Source organism: Melanostigma gelatinosum, assembly GCF_949748355.1.
Source record: "Melanostigma gelatinosum genome assembly, chromosome: 14".
NCBI classification, from domain to species: Eukaryota; Metazoa; Chordata; class Actinopteri; order Perciformes; family Zoarcidae; genus Melanostigma; species Melanostigma gelatinosum.
In genome coordinates, this window is record NC_136647.1 from 578651 (window position 1) to 597544 (window position 18894).

Sequence of the window (18894 nt, forward strand, 5' to 3'; positions counted from 1 at the left end):
CAGTATACATAGTATACTATACACAGTATAGTATAGTATACTATACACAGTATAGTATAGTATACTGTGTATACTATACTATACTGTGTATAGTATACTATACTATACTGTGTATAGTATAGTATACTGTGTATACTATACTATACACAGTATAGTATAGTATACATAGTAATCGTATAGTATACTATGTATACTATACTGTGTATACTGTATAGTATACTATACTATACTGTGTATAGTATAGTATACTGTGTATACTATACTATACACAGTATAGTATAGTATACATAGTAATCGTATAGTATACTATGTATACTATACTGTGTATACTATACACAGTATAGTATACATCGTATAGTATACACAGTATAGTATACGATTACTATGTATACTATACTATACACAGTATAGTATAGTATACATAGTAATCGTATAGTATACTATGTATACTATACTGTGTATACTATACACAGTATAGTATACATCGTATAGTATACACAGTATAGTATACACAGTGTAGCATACATAGCATAGTATACACAGTATAGCATACACAGTATAGTATACATATTATAGTATAGTATACACAGTGTAGCATACATAGTATACACAGTATAGTATACATACTATAGTATAGTATACAGTGTAGCATACATAGTATACATAGTATAGTATACATACTATAGTATAGTATACAGTATAGCATACATAGTATACACAGTATAGTATACATACTATAGTATAGTATACAGTGTAGCATACATAGTATACATAGTATAGTATACATACTATAGTATAGTATACAGTATAGCATACATAGTATACACAGTATAGTATACATACTATAGTATAGTATACAGTATAGCATACATAGTATACACAGTATAGTATACATACTATAGTATAGTATACAGTGTAGCATACATAGTATACATAGTATAGTATACATACTATAGTATAGTATACAGTGTAGCATACATAGCATACATAGTATAGTATACATACTATAGTATAGTATACAGTATAGCATACATAGTATACACAGTATAGTATACAGTGTAGCATACATAGCATACATAGTATAGTATACACAGTATAGCATACACAGTATAGTATACATATTATAGTATAGTATACACAGTGTAGCATACATAGTATACATAGTATAGTATACATACTATAGTATAGTATACAGTGTAGCATACATAGCATACATAGTATAGTATACATACTATAGTATAGTATACAGTATAGCATACATAGTATACACAGTATAGTATACAGTGTAGCATACATAGCATACATAGTATAGTATACACAGTATAGCATACACAGTATAGTATACATATTATAGTATAGTATACACAGTGTAGCATACATAGCATACATAGTATAGTATACAGTATAGCATACATAGTATACACAGTATAGTATACATACTATAGTATAGTATACAGTGTAGCATACATAGTATACATAGTATAGTATACATACTATAGTATAGTATACAGTATAGCATACATAGTATACACAGTATAGTATACATACTATAGTATAGTATACAGTATAGCATACATAGTATACACAGTATAGTATACATACTATAGTATAGTATACAGTGTAGCATACATAGTATACATAGTATAGTATACATACTATAGTATAGTATACAGTATAGCATACATAGTATACACAGTATAGTATACATACTATAGTATAGTATACAGTGTAGCATACATAGTATACATAGTATAGTATACATACTATAGTATAGTATACAGTATAGCATACATAGTATACACAGTATAGTATACATACTATAGTATAGTATACAGTGTAGCATACATAGTATACACAGTATAGTATACATACTATAGTATAGTATACAGTATAGCATACATAGTATACACAGTATAGTATACATACTATAGTATAGTATACAGTGTAGCATACATAGTATACACAGTATAGTATACATACTATAGTATAGTATACAGTATAGCATACATAGTATACACAGTATAGTATACATACTATAGTATAGTATACAGTATAGCATACATAGTATACACAGTATAGTATACATACTATAGTATAGTATACAGTGTAGCATACATAGTATACATAGTATAGTTGTTGGTGATAAACTTGAATAAATCCGGTAGTTTGAAGGAAATTATGAACTTTCTTTTTGCTTTTAACACACCGGTATCGATATTGGTCTCGGGATCATCTCTAATTATCCGAATCAAGACCTCTTGAATCAGACTTTTTATCTTGATGGAGATCTCAGTTGTCACTTTAAGTCTCCATATCATGTTAAAAAGGTACAGTTGTGAAGAACGGGATATTAGCTTTAAGGCCCAGCCTTAAATGGCCATTTCAGGAACTGCAGTTTTTCCGCAAATTCTGCATTTGCTTCATTTTCAGTTTCGGTGCTGAGAAATCACAGCAATTATATTTATCTTATTTTATTACCAGAGTGAAATATCGCTTTAATACTGAAACGTTGGCGGGTTGCTCGCTACACGCTCTAAACGTCAGAGACGACAGAACAGATTGACACAAAACACAAAGGACGCACTTCAATGAGCGAAATAAAAGTATCACTGACGTCATGTGACGGAAACAACAAACGTAAGAATGTTCAGATTCCAACAGAAAGCTTGAACTTGTATAATGATACACAAATAACAGATCAAAAGTAAAGACCTGTATGAACGTACGATGTGAAGTTGCTTTTTGAGAAAGTGTCAACGAGGTGAAAGTCGTCACGATTAAGAGACGGTTCCAGCTGTTTGGAGGTTTCTTGTGATGTTCTAAACCAGTTGTCAGTGTCGTCAGAGGATGAGCCACGTTGTTACTGAGGTCAGATGAATGTAGATATTATTATACACACACATGCCAGTCAATTATCAATACATGTTTCATACTATTCATACCTGCAGTTCATTGTTTTTAAAGTCTATAAAATTAAAACTATGAGAAATGCTGACGACAGCTTTTGAAAGCCTAAGTTTTAAAATGTCTTTTAACAATATATTCAGTTTACATTCACAGAAGAAACTAAACGTCCCAAAAATAGTCATTTAAAAAGCTGCATTTGTGGTATTTTTGGACTCAAATGAGATTTGATCATAGCAAAATCAGTGCAGATGAATAAATTCTCCATAAATTGATTTGCAACTAATACTATCCGCTCTAATCTCACTACAGACATGTTCTACGGTATGTGTTGGCTATCACTAATAACTTCACTTTATTTAAAATACAGAGCGCTGACAAGTTTTATTTACACAGTAAAAAGTCCCGCTTAGAATGAACTTTGGGCCTTAAAAAATAAAAGCATCCCTCGCCTCTAATTGTTCCCCAATTCATACGGTGGCCATTTAGGAAATCGCAGGCTCGTCAGGCTCAGATGACGTTAGCATGTTAGCAAGAGCGTAGCAACACAGCTGTGCTTAGCATTCGTGTTAACGCCTTTTGTTCGTGTAAAATGGAGTTCGTAATCAGTGATTTGGCTGCAGCTTTTCCTCCAGACTACAGTTAGCATTTTAATATCATGACACTTTAACGTTATATGCTAACCGTTAGCATTTACCGTATTACGCTAACGCTGCCAACATGAAGGAGATGAAAAAACCTCCAATCACACCGGAAACATCCGTTAAAGGATAAACATGAGACACTTTAAACAACAACAGGACCAAGAGAGGACGAACACACATTCATGAATACTCTTCTTCTTATTTTACAGCTTTTGTAAGATTTTCTTACAAAACTTTCAATTTGTTGAAAGAATTTTTGGCTTAAAAACATTCTTTGAAGCAGAGTCCACATCACATTTCTGACCCATCTACATGTTTCATGTTTCTCTCCTCATACTCACGAGCAGTATGGGACGATGGAGAGTGTGCAAAGTTAAAGATAATAAACAGAAGATGATCTCAAAGCTACAGTTTGTGTCTAAACTCAATGACTTGGCAGCGTGTTCCCTCTCAGGAGTCGATCCTGCTTCGTCTCAAATGTCTTCAAAGCTCGTCTTCAACTAATCGCTCGACAGGCTTCAAGATTTGTACTTTTTGATGAATCTAATCATTAATTGGAGGTTCTCAAAGGTTGATGTAAAGACTAAATGACAGATGATTATCACAGTGATGTTAGATATTTAATTAAGTTTTCAAAATGTCTTGTCGTGTAAAAGTTAATTAAGTTAACACAATTTCAAGGAAAGATGATAAAGACTAATATCGAAATTAAAAACATGTTTTGGTACCAAGACTCAAGTATGGAGCTGGCAGCAGAACCAACGAAACAAACCAAATATGTTCCATCTCTCGACGTTTTAAAGCTGAACTGAGAAGTCCGAACAACAACTGATCCAGAATGTGAGTGCGTTCCACAGAAGCAGGATAAACTCTCAGAGACGGTAACAAATCAAGAGATAGAGCGGGAAAGACAGAAAAAGCATCAAAAACGTGACAGCATTTCTTACATGATGATGTGTTACCCATCATGCAACAGAAAAAAGAAAGATTAAAGTTGTTTGACTAGAACTGTGCAAAGTCGTGACAACGGAACATATGAAGTCATGTCATTAAGAAAAGCTCTGGAACAGCTGATTATAAAAGAGCTTCCTGCCAACTGTGGGAAGTCAAATCTCTCAGATCTGATGTTTCTATCGACACACGTGAAGAAGAACCTCCAGAATATGACGACGTGTTGAGACGTGTTGAGGCACAACGATGAGTACAAAACTGTACAATACTGTGCAAGTGCAAAAGCTGGAAGCAGAACTGCAGAGCCTCACCGGTGAGCTGTGGTGAGACGGCTGCATGCGTCTGACAACAATGTCCGACCAAGACAAGTTCAAAATACGACATTAACATAACCGTCAGAAACCACATGACCTCTGGGTCATTAGTCATATCTTTGAAGGATGAACGTTTGTGCAAATCTGGTGACTAATGTGGCCACAACGTCCATGTTCACGGAGCCTCTGAGGGGACAGATGCTTCAGACGAACGTGAGATAGTTGACTTGATCGTGTCCGATCAGGAGCCCCATACAAACGAGCCCTTTAAGACCAGCTAGAGCTCTACGTCATGAACGAGACCAGCTAGAGCTCTACGACATGAACGAGACCAGCTAGAGCTCTACGACATGAACAAGACCAGCTAGAGCTCTACGACATGAACAAGACCAGCTAGAGCTCTACGACATGAACAAGACCAGCTAGAGCTTTATGTCATGAACAAGACCAGCTAGAGCTCTACGACATGAACAAGACCAGCTAGAGCTTTATGTCATGAACAAGACCAGCTAGAGCTCTACGACATGAACAAGACCAGCTAGAGCTCTACGACATGAACGAGACCAGCTAGAGCTCTACGACATGAACAAGACCAGCTAGAGCTCTACGTCATGAACAAGACCAGCTAGAGCTCTACGTCATGAACGAGACCAGCTAGAGCTCTACGACATGAACGAGACCAGCTAGAGCTCTACGACATGAACGAGACCAGCTAGAGCTCTACGTCATGAACGAGACCAGCTAGAGCTCTACGACATGAACGAGACCAGCTAGAGCTCTACGTCATGAACAAGACCAGCTAGAGCTCTACGTCATGAACGAGACCAGCTAGAGCTCTACGACATGAACGAGACCAGCTAGAACTCTACGACATGAACAAGACCAGCTAGAGCTCTACGACATGAACAAGACCAGCTAGAGCTCTACGACATGAACAAGACCAGCTAGAGCTCTACGACATGAACAAGACCAGTTAGAGCTCTACGACATGAACAAGACCAGCTAGAGCTCTACGACATGAACGAGACCAGCTAGAGCTCTACGACATGAACAAGACCAGCTAGAGCTCTACGACATGAACGAGACCAGCTAGAGCTCTACGACATGAACGAGACCAGCTAGAGCTCTACGACATGAACGAGACCAGCTAGAGCTCTACGTCATGAACGAGACCAGCTAGAGCTCTACGACATGAACGAGACCAGCTAGAACTCTACGACATGAACGAGACCAGCTAGAGCTCTACGACATGAACAAGACCAGCTAGAGCTCTACGACATGAACAAGACCAGCTAGAGCTCTACGACATGAACAAGACCAGTTAGAGCTCTACGACATGAACGAGACCAGCTAGAGCTCTACGACATGAACAAGACCAGCTAGAGCTCTACGACATGAACAAGACCAGCTAGAGCTCTACGACATGAACAAGACCAGCTAGAACTCTACGACATGAACAAGACCAGCTAGAGCTCTACGACATGAACAAGACCAGCTAGAGCTTTACATCATGAACAAGACCAGCTAGAGCTCTACGACATGAACAAGACCAGCTAGAGCTCTACGACATGAACAAGACCAGTTAGAGCTCTACGACATGAACGAGACCAGCTAGAGCTCTACGACATGAACAAGACCAGTTAGAGCTCTACGACATGAACAAGACCAGCTAGAGCTCTACGACATGAACAAGACCAGTTAGAGCTCTACGACATGAACAAGACCAGCTAGAGCTTTACGACATGAACAAGACCAGCTAGAGCTCTACGACATGAACAAGACCAGCTAGAGCTCTACGACATGAACGAGACCAGCTAGAGCTCTACGACATGAACGAGACCAGCTAGAGCTCTACGACATGAACAGGACCAGCTAGAGCTCTACGTCATGAACAGGACCACAGATGTTTTCATGAGCTGGTAAATATGTGCAAAATCGCTTCAAATAAACTGACGTTCCAAAGCAAACAGCTGAGAATCGAATGAGTTTGTTTGTGATCAAAGTTTGCACAAAAACAAATCTGTAGAACGATAATATAAGTTCATATCTTCACACTATGACTGAAATATGATGTTGAACAATTGCCCAGTTCTAGGATTACAAGTGATGAACTCTTAAACTAGGCGCACTTCTTCAAAGTGCAATAAAGAACGAATCCAGAACCTTCAGAGATCGTGTACGATCGGCAGACATCTGTCTCACAACCTTTTCCAGAACAAGTGTGATCGATATGTCAGAAAGAAAAAGCAGAATGATTACGGACTGGTTCTGTGAAACTCAGTAATAAAACAGATTTTATGGGTATTTCTGTCTGTAGCCGATCCGTATCCGTTCCTTCATGAAGAACAACGTGGAAGTAGAAGAGACTGAAGCCGGTCGGAGAGGATGAAGAAGTATAAATGCAGCTTTAAGAGGGAAGAGCGCCGTCACTTCCTGCAGAATCGATATGTACAATCAAACATGCAGGCTGAGGACAGAGCGAGCACACATCAGCTGCTCCGACCGTCACTATTCACATATAGACACTATCAACAAACAGACCACGAGCTCGTCACGCTTCTACTCACCGGGAGAAAAACGGCAAGTTTATCAAACCGTAGACAATTTACTGTCTTCTGGTAGAACCGGAGCGCTTCAGTCAGCGCGACTCAGCCGAGACACACAAATAAAACGTTTCTTTAAAACACTAAAATCTTAGGCTTCAATGGCTGAACGTCACGTTCGACTCTGGTTTAGCTGGTTTGGGCTCAAGGACTCAACACTTTACCCCTTCATGTGGTGTCTGGTCTGGGACTAGGACTGCTTCATTGGATCTATTTATCTGTCATCTTTAGTGATTTGTTAATATGCTAAATTCATCTTCAACAGATGAGCTAAATATCTACAGAACCCGATGCACAACCCGTGCATCACCTCGGTTCACTGGCTGATGAAGTGCTGGGAGAGACCAGACGTTGCTCTAGAGATCCGTCAGTGATGAGCGCTCATGACTTTGGTTGATGACGCGTCTGAGTGAATCCTTGCTACGTCTTCCTGATGGAAGATCACTGCGTTTACTCCAGGACATCAAGCAGCCGAAGGCCTCCCGGATCACTGACGTTCCTGAAGTGCCTCGACTCCTTCAGAGAGACCATTCTGATCGTCTGAAAACATTTTTGTTCCGCCTTGATTACAACTCAAGACCTTATTAGAAGCTCTTCAGAAGATCTGGAACTTCAGCATCCAATGGGCAGCCGTCCAAGAAGCAGCGACGTGAACGTGTCAGTTTTTAGGCTCCGACCTCCTTCGACGGCCGCAGAAATAATCTTAGGGAAATGTTTTTCGACGCTGAGGAACGACAACCGTGTGCTTCATCCTTTCATTCTTGTTTAACAATTACGTTTTAATTCTCTCTGTAGCGAATCAGAAGCAGCCACGTAGAGAGTGTGGGAGGAGTCTGTTGCTCATCTGCTGCTCTCTAAGTCTATTTGCTTCCAGCCTGATGCCGACGACACAACCAGTGTGTCCTCAGTCTCCCACAAGTTCTTGGTGATCTCACGACGATGCTGATGATGAATCCTCTGTACGTGAATCTGAGGGGGAAGGTTGGTTCATCCTACGAGCCTTCAGGACGAACCAGTGAGCTCAGTGAGTGATGAAGAGGTGATTTTGTAGAAACAGGTGGCGAACAGATCAGAAACGTCAATAACGTTTTCTGTCCGATTATTCAAAGCTGCAGAAAAATATCCAGGAATCCAAAACAAAATACTTTCCACGACACCGATCTTCAACTTCCTGTGATTCTTCTGTCCGTCCAATGTGGTTGCAGGAAGAGGCGGGACTTACAGTGATTCTAGCAGATGATTGGAGCAGAAATAAGGTGCAATGGGGGGGGGGCTCGATGTTCCTTTCAAGCTGCTGGTGGTCGGTCGGTCTGCACCCACAGTGTCTGCGTCGGGACTCTGGGTGAGGAGGGTTCTAGTGTCCGGGGTGCTGGTGGGAGGTGAAGGACGGGGGAGGAGACAGAGACAGAGGGCTGGACTGAGGGCTGAGGCGTCCTGCAGGAGGGGAGTCCGCCGCCGACCGAGAGACACTGAGAGGGGGGGGGGGGGAGAAGCTTTACTCGGGATTCTTTCTTCTATCATTTGGTACTAATGTGCGTGTTTAAGGTGATCCTCACCTGACAGTGTAGCTGCTGCGGTGGGCGGGATCTGTTACCCCGGCAACAAAAAGCTTCTTTGGGGGTCCGTCAGACTCCACCCCTCCTGAGAGGCAAAAGAGGTTCACAACTGTACACATCAGAGGTCACTAACAAACAGAACCGTGATGCTGCTCGGCCAATCACATCGCTGCATTCCAATAAGCGCCGACAGTGAAAACAAAGCTTTTAAAATCGGGAACTCGTTCAACGTTCTTCACACAGTTTAGAACCGGGACGTCTCTAACGTTCAGAGACCGGGACGTCTCAAACGTTCAGAGACCGGGACGTCTCTAACGTTCAGAGACCGGGACGTCTCTAACGCTCAGAGACCGGGACGTCTCAAACGTTCAGAGACCGGGACGTCTCAAACGTTCAGAGACCGGGACGTCTCTAACGTTCAGAGACCGGGACGTCTCTAACGTTCAGAGACCGGGACGTCTCTAACGTTCAGAGACCGGGACGTCTCAAACGTTCAGAGACCGGGACGTCTCAAACGTTCAGAGACGGGACGTCTCAAACGTTCAGAGACGGGACGTCTCTAACGTTCAGAGACCGGGACGTCTCAAACGTTCAGAGACCGGGACGCCTCAAACGTTCAGAGACCGGGACGTCTCTAACGTTCAGAGACCGGGACGTCTCAAACGTCCAGAGACCGGGACGTCTCTAACGTTCAGAGACCGGGACGTCTCTAACGTTCAGAGACCGGGACGTCTCAAACGTTCAGAGACCGGGACGTCTCAAACGTTCAGAGACCGGGACGTCTCAAACGTCCAGAGACCGGGACGTCTCAAACATTCAGAGACCGGGACCGGGAAGTAGAACTATCGAAGCCGCGACTTCAAGTTAGACATTAAGACGTTCTGGACCTTTGCTTTAAAACTGTCAAAACTGTCAAAACTGGATCGCTCTCAAATGTGATTGAATTCCTCTGGTTTCGATATTTATTAAGAAAAAGTCGAAAAAATAAAACCTAATCTTAGTTACACCAAATCCGTTAACGGATCCCAAACATTCTCTATGCAGAGCAAGAGGGTCGGCCGTGAGGCGAAGGACCACTACGGACCATAAAAACATTACATTCCTCAGAAACTAGGAATCCATCAAAGACCCGGCTGAGACAACAGTCAAAACACCGGGTAGCTTGGACTGAGCTGCAGGAAGTTAACGGAAACAGTTAAAAGTTCAGTAAATACAGCTCGTGAGGCCTCCATCTTTATTTTTCTAACATTGATAACAATTGTGAGCGCTTGGAAAAATGTCGCTTGTACAGATTCGAGTGTTTTTCAACTTTTGTAAAAAAAGAAATTGCTGACAGACAGCGAAGACGTTTACCAGAGACGGAGCGGATTGGACGACAGAATGCTAACGCGACGCTCACGTGTCACTTCCTGTGGCGATTCCCAGTTAGACGACACGGAGAGTCTGAGGTGACATTTATTTATAGGTTTAACAATCACGTTGCTGTGAACTCGTTATTCCCTCGGGAGGTGGTGGAGACCAAAAACAGAGCAAGAAGAGACTAAATACTGGACTTTCATTCATCAGGTGACACGAACACAAAGACTCGTGTTGGTCCGTATTAGTGGGCGAATAAATAAGCAACTGTTTGCTAACAAGCTCAACATAAAAGCTGATGTCAGCGATGCGTTTGACGTAATGTAGACACTCGAATCTTTACCTTTCCTCTTGAGTGGAGTTAAAGCGGGCCATCTCACAGTGGCACTCACTGCTGGTCTGTTGGACAACAGAAACATGAGTAAGTAGACTGAGACCTTCTCTGAACGTATACGGAGATTTATTTTAACACACAACCTTCGGTTTACAAAATATGGCCAGTAGGTGGCGGCAAACGCCACGTCAACGACACGTCAAATACCAGAGAAGAAGATTCTGAGCATGCTCAGTGAGCTTCTTTTACTTTGTCGTTTTATTAACACATCAAACAATAAGTGGCTGATCATGAAGCTCCCAATGCATGATCTATAGAACCACAACCAGGGTTTGGGTTCACCTGAACCTCCTGGTGGGACTCGGGGAGGAGTTGGGCGTGGCACCGCTGTCCTGTGACTGGAACCACTGAAGAAGAAAAAACAGTCAGGATTCACTGTAAACCCTCTGATCTGGACTCACTGTAAACCCTCTGATCTGGACTCACTGTAAACCCTCTGATCTGGATTCACTGTAAACCCTCTGATCTGGATTCACTGTAAACCCTCTGATCTGGATTCACTGTAAACCCTCTGATCTGGATTCACTGTAAACCCTCTGATCTGGACTCATTGTAAACCCTCTGATCTGGATTCACTGTAAACCCTCTGATCTGGATTCACTGTAAACCCTCTGATCTGGATTCACTGTAAACCCTCTGATCTGGACTCACTGTAAACCCTCTGATCTGGACTCACTGTAAACCCTCTGATCTGATTTCACTGTAAACCCTCTGATCTGGACTCACTGTAAACCCTCTGATCTGATTTCACTGTAAACCCTCTGATCTGGACTCACTGTAAACCCTCTGATCTGGACTCACTGTAAACCCTCTGATCTGGACTCACTGTAAACCCTCTGATCTGGACTCACTGTAAACCCTCTGATCTGGACTCACTGTAAACCCTCTGATCTGGACTCACTGTAAACCATCTGATCTGGACTCATCTGGATTCAGTCTAAACTGGATTCAGATCATAATCCAGTAAACTATTCACCATCATGTTAAAATGTTGCCCTTTACTTCTCGCTCTTGATTGGTGGATGGGATTCCTCTAAACACTACATTACCCATAAGCCATAGCACTCTAGTAAGAAGTCCTAACTGACAGGAAGCACGACCAAAAACCGGCAGAATAAGAAGCAGGAGGTGAAGACACGCCGGCGTGGAGGTGCTCACCACTGAGGCGTGGTTGTGCCACTGACTGACGGGAGGAACTGGGATCAGACTGGAAGCACTGGGAGAGAAAAGAGACGTTAATCCCAGTCAGACTTCACACAGCTGGCGTGTGTGTGTGTGTATCTGTGTGTGTGTGTGTGTATCAGTGTGTGTGTGTGTGTGTGTGTGTGTATCAGTGTGTGTGTGTGTGTATCTGTGTGTGTGTGTGTGTGTATCAGTGTGTGTATCAGTGTGTGTGTGTGTGTGTGTGTATCTGTGTGTGTGTGTGTGTGTGTATCAGTGTGTGTGTGTGTGTATCTGTGTGTGTGTGTGTGTGTATCAGTGTGTGTGTGTGTGTGTGTGTATCAGTGTGTGTGTGTGTGTGTGTGTATCAGTGTGTGTGTGTGTGTATCAGTGTGTATCAGTGTGTGTGTGTGTGTATCAGTGTGTGTGTGTGTGTGTATCAGTGTGTGTGTGTGTGTGTGCGTGTATCTGTGTGTGTGTGTATCAGTGTGTGTGTGTGTGTGTATCAGTGTGTGTGTGTGTGTGTATCTGTGTGTGTGTGTGTGTGTATCAGTGTGTGTGTGTGTGTGTATCAGTGTGTGTGTGTGTGTATCAGTGTGTGTGTGTGTGTGTGTGTGTGTATCAGTGTGTGTGTGTGTGTATCTGTGTGTGTGTGTGTGTGTATCAGTGTGTGTGTGTGTGTGTGTGTGTGTGTATCAGTGTGTGTGTGTGTGTGTGTATCAGTGTGTGTGTGTGTGTATCAGTGTGTATCAGTGTGTGTGTGTGTGTATCAGTGTGTGTGTGTGTGTGTATCAGTGTGTGTGTGTGTGTGTGCGTGTATCTGTGTGTGTGTGTATCAGTGTGTGTGTGTGTGTGTATCAGTGTGTGTGTGTGTGTGTATCTGTGTGTGTGTACCTCAGTCTCTGCAGACTTCCTCTGAGTGTCGTCATGTTCTCTTCCTGTCATGAACACAAACAGCTGTTAATGACCTGCATGTTGACCTTTGACCTAAAGAAGATTCATGCGATTCATTCACACATGAAACATTTTTGGAAAATAGTTTGTAAAGTAGTCTTCTCATTTGACTCTAAACCTTAAACAGCATCGTCATGGTTTAATGCCACACATCTGTTCTCTGAAGATTCAGAGGTCTGGTTCACATGTCGCTGAGAGTGGAGGAGGAGGAGGAGGAGGAGAAGAAGAGTAAACTCCTCACCTGCCTCTTGTGGTCGGGTCTGTCTCCGGTCAGAGAGAAAGGAGAGAGAGGGACGAGCTGGAGGGAAAGATGGAGGACGGTCTGAACCATAACTTATTATTAATATGAATCATATCAATATTACACAAACACTGACCTGTGAAGGGCAGCTGGGGTTGATGGACACACTGCTGCGTCTGTATCGAGCCGAGGACATCGGACTGAAGACGGTCATCCCATCACTGAGAGAGAGAGAGAGAGAGAGAGGGAGAGAGAGGGAGAGAGAGAGAGAGAGATGATGAGAAGAGAGGGAGAGAGAGGGAGAGAGAGGGAGAGAGAGAGAGAGAGATGATGAGAAGAGAGGGAGAGAGAGAGAGGGAGAGAGATGATGAGAAGAGAGGGAGAGAGAGAGAGAGAGGGAGAGAGAGAGAGAGATGATGAGAAGAGAGGGAGAGAGAGGGAGAGAGGGAGAGAGATGATGAGAAGAGAGGGAGAGAGGGAGAGAGAGGGAGAGAGGGAGAGAGAGAGAGAGATGATGAGAAGAGAGGGAGAGAGAGAGAGGGAGAGAGAGAGAGAGAGAGAGAGAGAGAGAGAGAGAGCGAGAGAGCGAGAGATGATGAGAAGAGAGGGAGAGAGAGAGAGGGAGAGAGAGAGAGAGAGAGAGAGAGAGAGAGAGAGAGAGAGAGAGAGAGAGAGATGAGAAGAGAGGGAGAGAGAGAGAGAGAGAGAGAGGGAGAGAGAGAGAGAGCGAGAGAGAGAGAGCGAGAGCGAGAGCGAGAGGATATACAACTAAACAGAGTTTAACTGCACACGATATAATAAATAAAGCTTCAGATTCACCACCAACCAGAACACATCATCACCTCATGAGTCACAACGTCTTCACTCACTTTATTCGGTACACCTTAAAGTAAAGTAAAATTAATTCTTCAGACTTCCTTACAATAAACTATGTTCAGTTATTATAGAAGTAGAGATGTCTGTATTAAAAGCACCGTTTCATTAACACGTAAACGACATTTAAAGTTGCAGCTGGATGAGATAAAGTTATTTTAACTACTTAAAGAACTGTAAAGTAGTTTCAACATAAGATTTTAGGAATTAATGTTATTTTACGTAAAATCTGAATCAGTAAATAACGAATAAAAACGAACTGACATTTTTCTTGTAGATTAATCAATGCACACAATTCTGATACAATTGCAACGTTTCCACAATTATTGACTTCTCAATCAAAGGTAGAATTGAGGAAGAAAATAGACCAAAAAATGTTCTAAAGTTTTGCTTGGTGTATTAAAAGTATGCCGAATATAAGAGAGGGTCCAATTCAACAATATAATGTCTTCAGTCATGTGTAATTGTGTGTATATGGCTTCCTATAAACAAGGCAAATTTAAAAGACATCTTTTTTTGAATAGAGTTTGGTGTTGCCCACTTGGATGCAGTACCACTCACCTGACACTGGTGATCATGGGGGCGCTGTTCGATCTTCGGAGTGCCCCGCCCCCTGCCCCGCCAGCTGCGCCTGCGCACTGGTCCACTTCCATCCGTTCCATTACCCGTGGTCCGTAAGGCCCGGCGGTGGCGGTGGCAGCGCCAACAGCCGGCCTCCGACCTACTGACGGCGGCGTCGGGTTCTAACTCAAGCCCGGTGGAAGCCTGAACCCGCAGGCCTCTCAGCGACCAGCGAAAAATAAGATACGAACAAAAACACACTCGTGACAAAGTTTTTTTTTATTTTAATGGCGTCTCGTTAAAACTCCCCCGTCGGTCTTCGGCTCTACCGTGAAACTTTTTTTAATTCCGAGTCCGCGCAGGCGACGTGACTTTTTAGGGATTAGCTGTTGAGCTAACTTGGGTTTGCAATACAAAACAAAACCTCCAGTCCAGAAGATCTAAAGCAGCTGCCCGAACAAGTCGCACCGGAGCCGGTCGCATAGTCCTCATGAGACTCGGTCCACCGAGCAGACCTCCACAAGAGTCCCGGAAACACTGTAGAATTAACAGTTTGAAAGATTTTCACAACATAAGAGTCTCCTTGACTCAAATAGAGGTAGTTCACCAAGCTGTGGAAACAGCGCCGCTCTGCGGTCACACGGGGGACTGCAGCGCAGAACGACGGGAGGAGTGAGAGAGTGAAGCAATAAAATCAGTTTAATTAACTGTTTAATTAACGTTTCTCCTGTTCGGACTTTAAACTGCTGAGGGGTGGATGTTAACAGAACATTTAATAGCACCAATACAACACTTTGGTATAATATCTTAATTCATTTTTTATAATTGTTTAAATGATCGAATTTGATCCTTTTTTTATTTGGAATTTGTTCATTTTAAATTGTTTAACCTTTTGTTACTGTTTTTAATTTATTTATTTTTTGTAACACTATACATGTGCTACATAAATACAGCTACTAATAGTTTAAATATTTCATATTTAAATTGGTCAAATACAAAAGTATTTGTTTGTGTAAAACTATTACACGAAAAATAAATATTAAATTGACATAATTATTCCCTGGGAAGAAATAAAATCTGATCCTAGCAATTAAAAGCATTATGCATTCATATATTTATGAATAAGTTCATAATTCTCACTATAAAATGTCAGAAAATGCTGCTAAATGTTCAGAGTTTCCCAAATGGTTTGTTTTGACCAAAAGTCCTGAATAATTGCAGATTGTTAATAATCGACTGGTTTTAAATGAATTATTTGAACAGCGCTACTCTGAAACTAGAGAAGTGATTACAAAATGTCTCAAAGTTTTGGTTGGAATCAAATCAGAGTCAAAATATTCCAAAGATATTAAAGAGAATACGTTCACAATAAAGAACATTCATAATTGAATGTTTCACAGTAAACCGTCCTCCTCAAGCAAACAACAAACAAACAGTTTTAACAAAGACGTGAGATTAAAATAATAAAAACGAGATTGAAATACATTTGCTATGATGTGAACATCATTAGTTTCACTTTATTTTCGATTTAATTGAACTTCAAATCTTGCAGATGACAGTTGTTGTGCAACACTTGATAAACTTTGTAGAAACATATGCTTGTTATGTCATTAATAACCATGATGTCATGAATAACCATCAGTAACCCTGTAAACCTGCAAAATAACACTTTCACTGAAGTGATGAGTCAAATGTTATTAAAGTATACTTTAAGTGACTTGTATTGAGTATTACCAGATGTAAGCTGTTATTAAACTCTTTCAACCTCTTGATACCAACACTGAGATGTGGCAGCGTGAACAAAGGAGTCATGTGACAGTTAAGAAATAAAGTGATTTCGTGTCTTAGTTTAAGGCAGGGGTGTCCAAACCTTTTTCACTGAGGGCCACATACAGAAAAATATACCAAGGGCTGGGCCACTCGGGTCCGATCGCCTCACCCCTAGTGTGTTAAAGTGAGCTAAATCAATCAAATTTGGTTCTCAATGTGCTTTTGTTCAGATTTAACAGAGATGTTTGCTCACGTCTGGGGCAGAATCGATTCTGCCCCAAGCTGAATCTATTTGAGGGCGCTGATTGGCTAAATTGTATGTCACACATTTATATCTTTAATCAGCAATTGGCTGAACTGCGTCACTGCTCTTTTGGGAAGTTTCTCCAGCGCTGCTGAGACGTGCACACTCAGAGAGGACATGCAGGAAAAGCATATATTTACCGCAGATATCATATTTTACACATATTACTGGGTGATTCCATATTTCAAAAATACAAATATTGACAATTTGTATAGTTTATTATGATTATTTATTTTATTTTATTTGTTGTGGCTCAAGGTGGGGCGGCGCCCTATCGCCCTCTATTGACCAGCCGCCACTCAGCACTGACTGAGTTCTGTCACGAGAGACGTTGTCACGGACACGTATTTCCCCCTTTAGCAGAAAGGTCGGCCTTTGGAAAAGCACATTTGACTTCGGACTGCGTGGGGAAGTGCGCAACATTGAAGTTGCGTAGAGTGCCCTCGTGCTCGAATTATCTTGACAGTTTTCACAACCGTGTTAATCACATCGCCGGGCTGGACTGTCTGAGCACAGAGGGCTTCTTGGCGGGTGATACGCTGCATTTTAACAGCCTCACCTCCGCTCTCTTGCGCTCGCCTTTCATAGCTGGAGCCCTATCTGTTATCACTCCACACAGCTTGTCCCATCTTGTCAACTGCATCTGACACAGCTTCAAACACGTCCTTACCTGTTGTTGTGCTCTTTAGACTCCTAAAATCAAGCAGCGAATGCAGAAATGATCGTCAACTCCCCGCAAACAAATTCACAGCTGTGTCTGTGGCATCTGTGCTCTCATCATATGCAATGGAGTAAAACGCAAAAGCACGAGCTTTATCTGACACCTGATGGTTTAGGTTAGCTGACGAGTCTTCGATTCGCCGCACAACTGTGTTTCTGGACACGCTGACGTTGTTGAATTCCTGCATTTATTCTGGGCACTTTATACTTGTGACTTTAGTGAGGCACTGTTTTATGAAGTCACCATCTGAGAAAGGTTTCCCGTGGCGGGCAATGAGTTGAGCTACCTCGTGGCTGCTATTGTGACTTTTTCTTGTGTTTTGTTTGCACGGAAACAAACACTCTTATTGAGCGAACTGCCATTTAACTTTCTGTTCTCGCTCGGCACCAGTGTAGGACGTGTCATCATCCGGGGCTCAACGTTTCTTTGATTGCTCTTATTTTGTGGAGAAGCTGCCTTGTTCAACACAGTATCTCCACCTAGTGGTGAAACTAAGAAGTACAATACAGTCAAGCGCAAGTTTCAAGTGTTCCATATTACATTATATTTTTAGAAGTTGCTGCGGGCCAATTAAAAATGGACCGCGGGCCGTAGTTTGGACACCCCTGCTTTAAGGTATAACTTGAACTCTGACATAAATTACATGAAGATTAAAATCTTCTATACACACATATATACATATGCATACATTACATATATATATAAATACGTATATAAATATGTTTGTATATAGCAGAGAAAGTTCACGATAAATAAAACGTATTGGATTATTATAATTATGAATGAATAATAAAGTTGAGTCCAGAGGAGCTGTCAGATATATCATGAGAATATTATTATTATTATTATATATTATGATTAATATTACATATTATTATTATAGAGACCTGCACCAGAGACCTGGTTCAGAGAGCTGTACCAGAGACCTGGCACTCACATAATATAATAAATAATAATATAAGTCTCATATAATACATAATAATAATAATATAACTGTATATGTACTTTAAATTAAGTAAATACCTTTAAAACTACAACACAGTGAATGGCTTCAGTGCCCACTTAAATATCATTATGTAAATCTGTAATTAATCAAAGTTTAAAAAGGCAGTTTTTAAGTTCATCTAAAAGATTACGATGCAAAATTAAAAAGTAAATCAGATTTTGATATCAAGATGAAACAAACAGAACAGGCAGAAAGAGTTTGAGATAATTTCAATAAATGTAGTCGTTAGCTATTTATTGTTTATGAACTTGTAAAATGTACATACAGTGTAATTTAGTAGAAATATTATCAAGCCATACTCTAGTTTTATTGTTATTAAATTCACTGCAGCTGTTTTTTTTTAAAACAGCCGGAAGTTGGCGAAACATTATACATAAATAAATAACAAGCTTATTTAACTAAGGTAGCTTATTAACAGTATTGTGATTACATTTAAAGAAAAATATAGCTAATTTAATGAATATATGCGTGAGAATAAGGGGGACTCGGTCTCTGACGTCAGTGTTCTTTAACGGTTCTAAATCCGCCATCTTTACATTTTATTACATTTGTTTTGTGGCGGGAAAACGTTCATCGAGTCA

At 41.2% G+C, this 18894-nt stretch overlaps 1 protein-coding gene across 1 annotated transcript; it reads right to left on the reverse strand.

Annotated features, from left to right (window-relative positions):
* Positions 1 to 8090: 8090 nt before the first annotated feature.
* Positions 8091 to 15117, reverse strand: LOC306787657 (P2R1A-PPP2R2A-interacting phosphatase regulator 1). The gene is made up of 9 exons (XM_079282865.1): positions 14513 to 15117; positions 13215 to 13299; positions 13079 to 13135; positions 12778 to 12821; positions 11881 to 11938; positions 11005 to 11069; positions 10672 to 10727; positions 8973 to 9057; positions 8091 to 8885 (listed from the first exon to the last, which is right to left on the reverse strand). The coding sequence occupies exons 1-9, from the start codon at positions 14611 to 14613 to the stop codon at positions 8771 to 8773; spliced, it is 666 nt and encodes a 221-aa protein (XP_079138991.1). The 5' UTR covers positions 14614 to 15117; the 3' UTR covers positions 8091 to 8770.
* Positions 15118 to 18894: the final 3777 nt, after the last annotated feature.

Coding starts and splice junctions, on each gene's coding strand:
- LOC306787657 (XM_079282865.1), bottom strand. CDS start 14,613: ATGGAACGGATGGAAGTGGACCAGTGCGCAGGCGCAGCTGGCGGGGCA. Junction 12,822..13,078: donor GACCCGACCACAAGAGGCAG/GTGAGGAGTTTA, acceptor TGTTCATGACAG/GAAGAGAACATGACGACACT. Junction 8,886..8,972: donor CGCAGCAGCTACACTGTCAG/GTGAGGATCACC, acceptor CCCCCCTCTCAG/TGTCTCTCGGTCGGCGGCGG.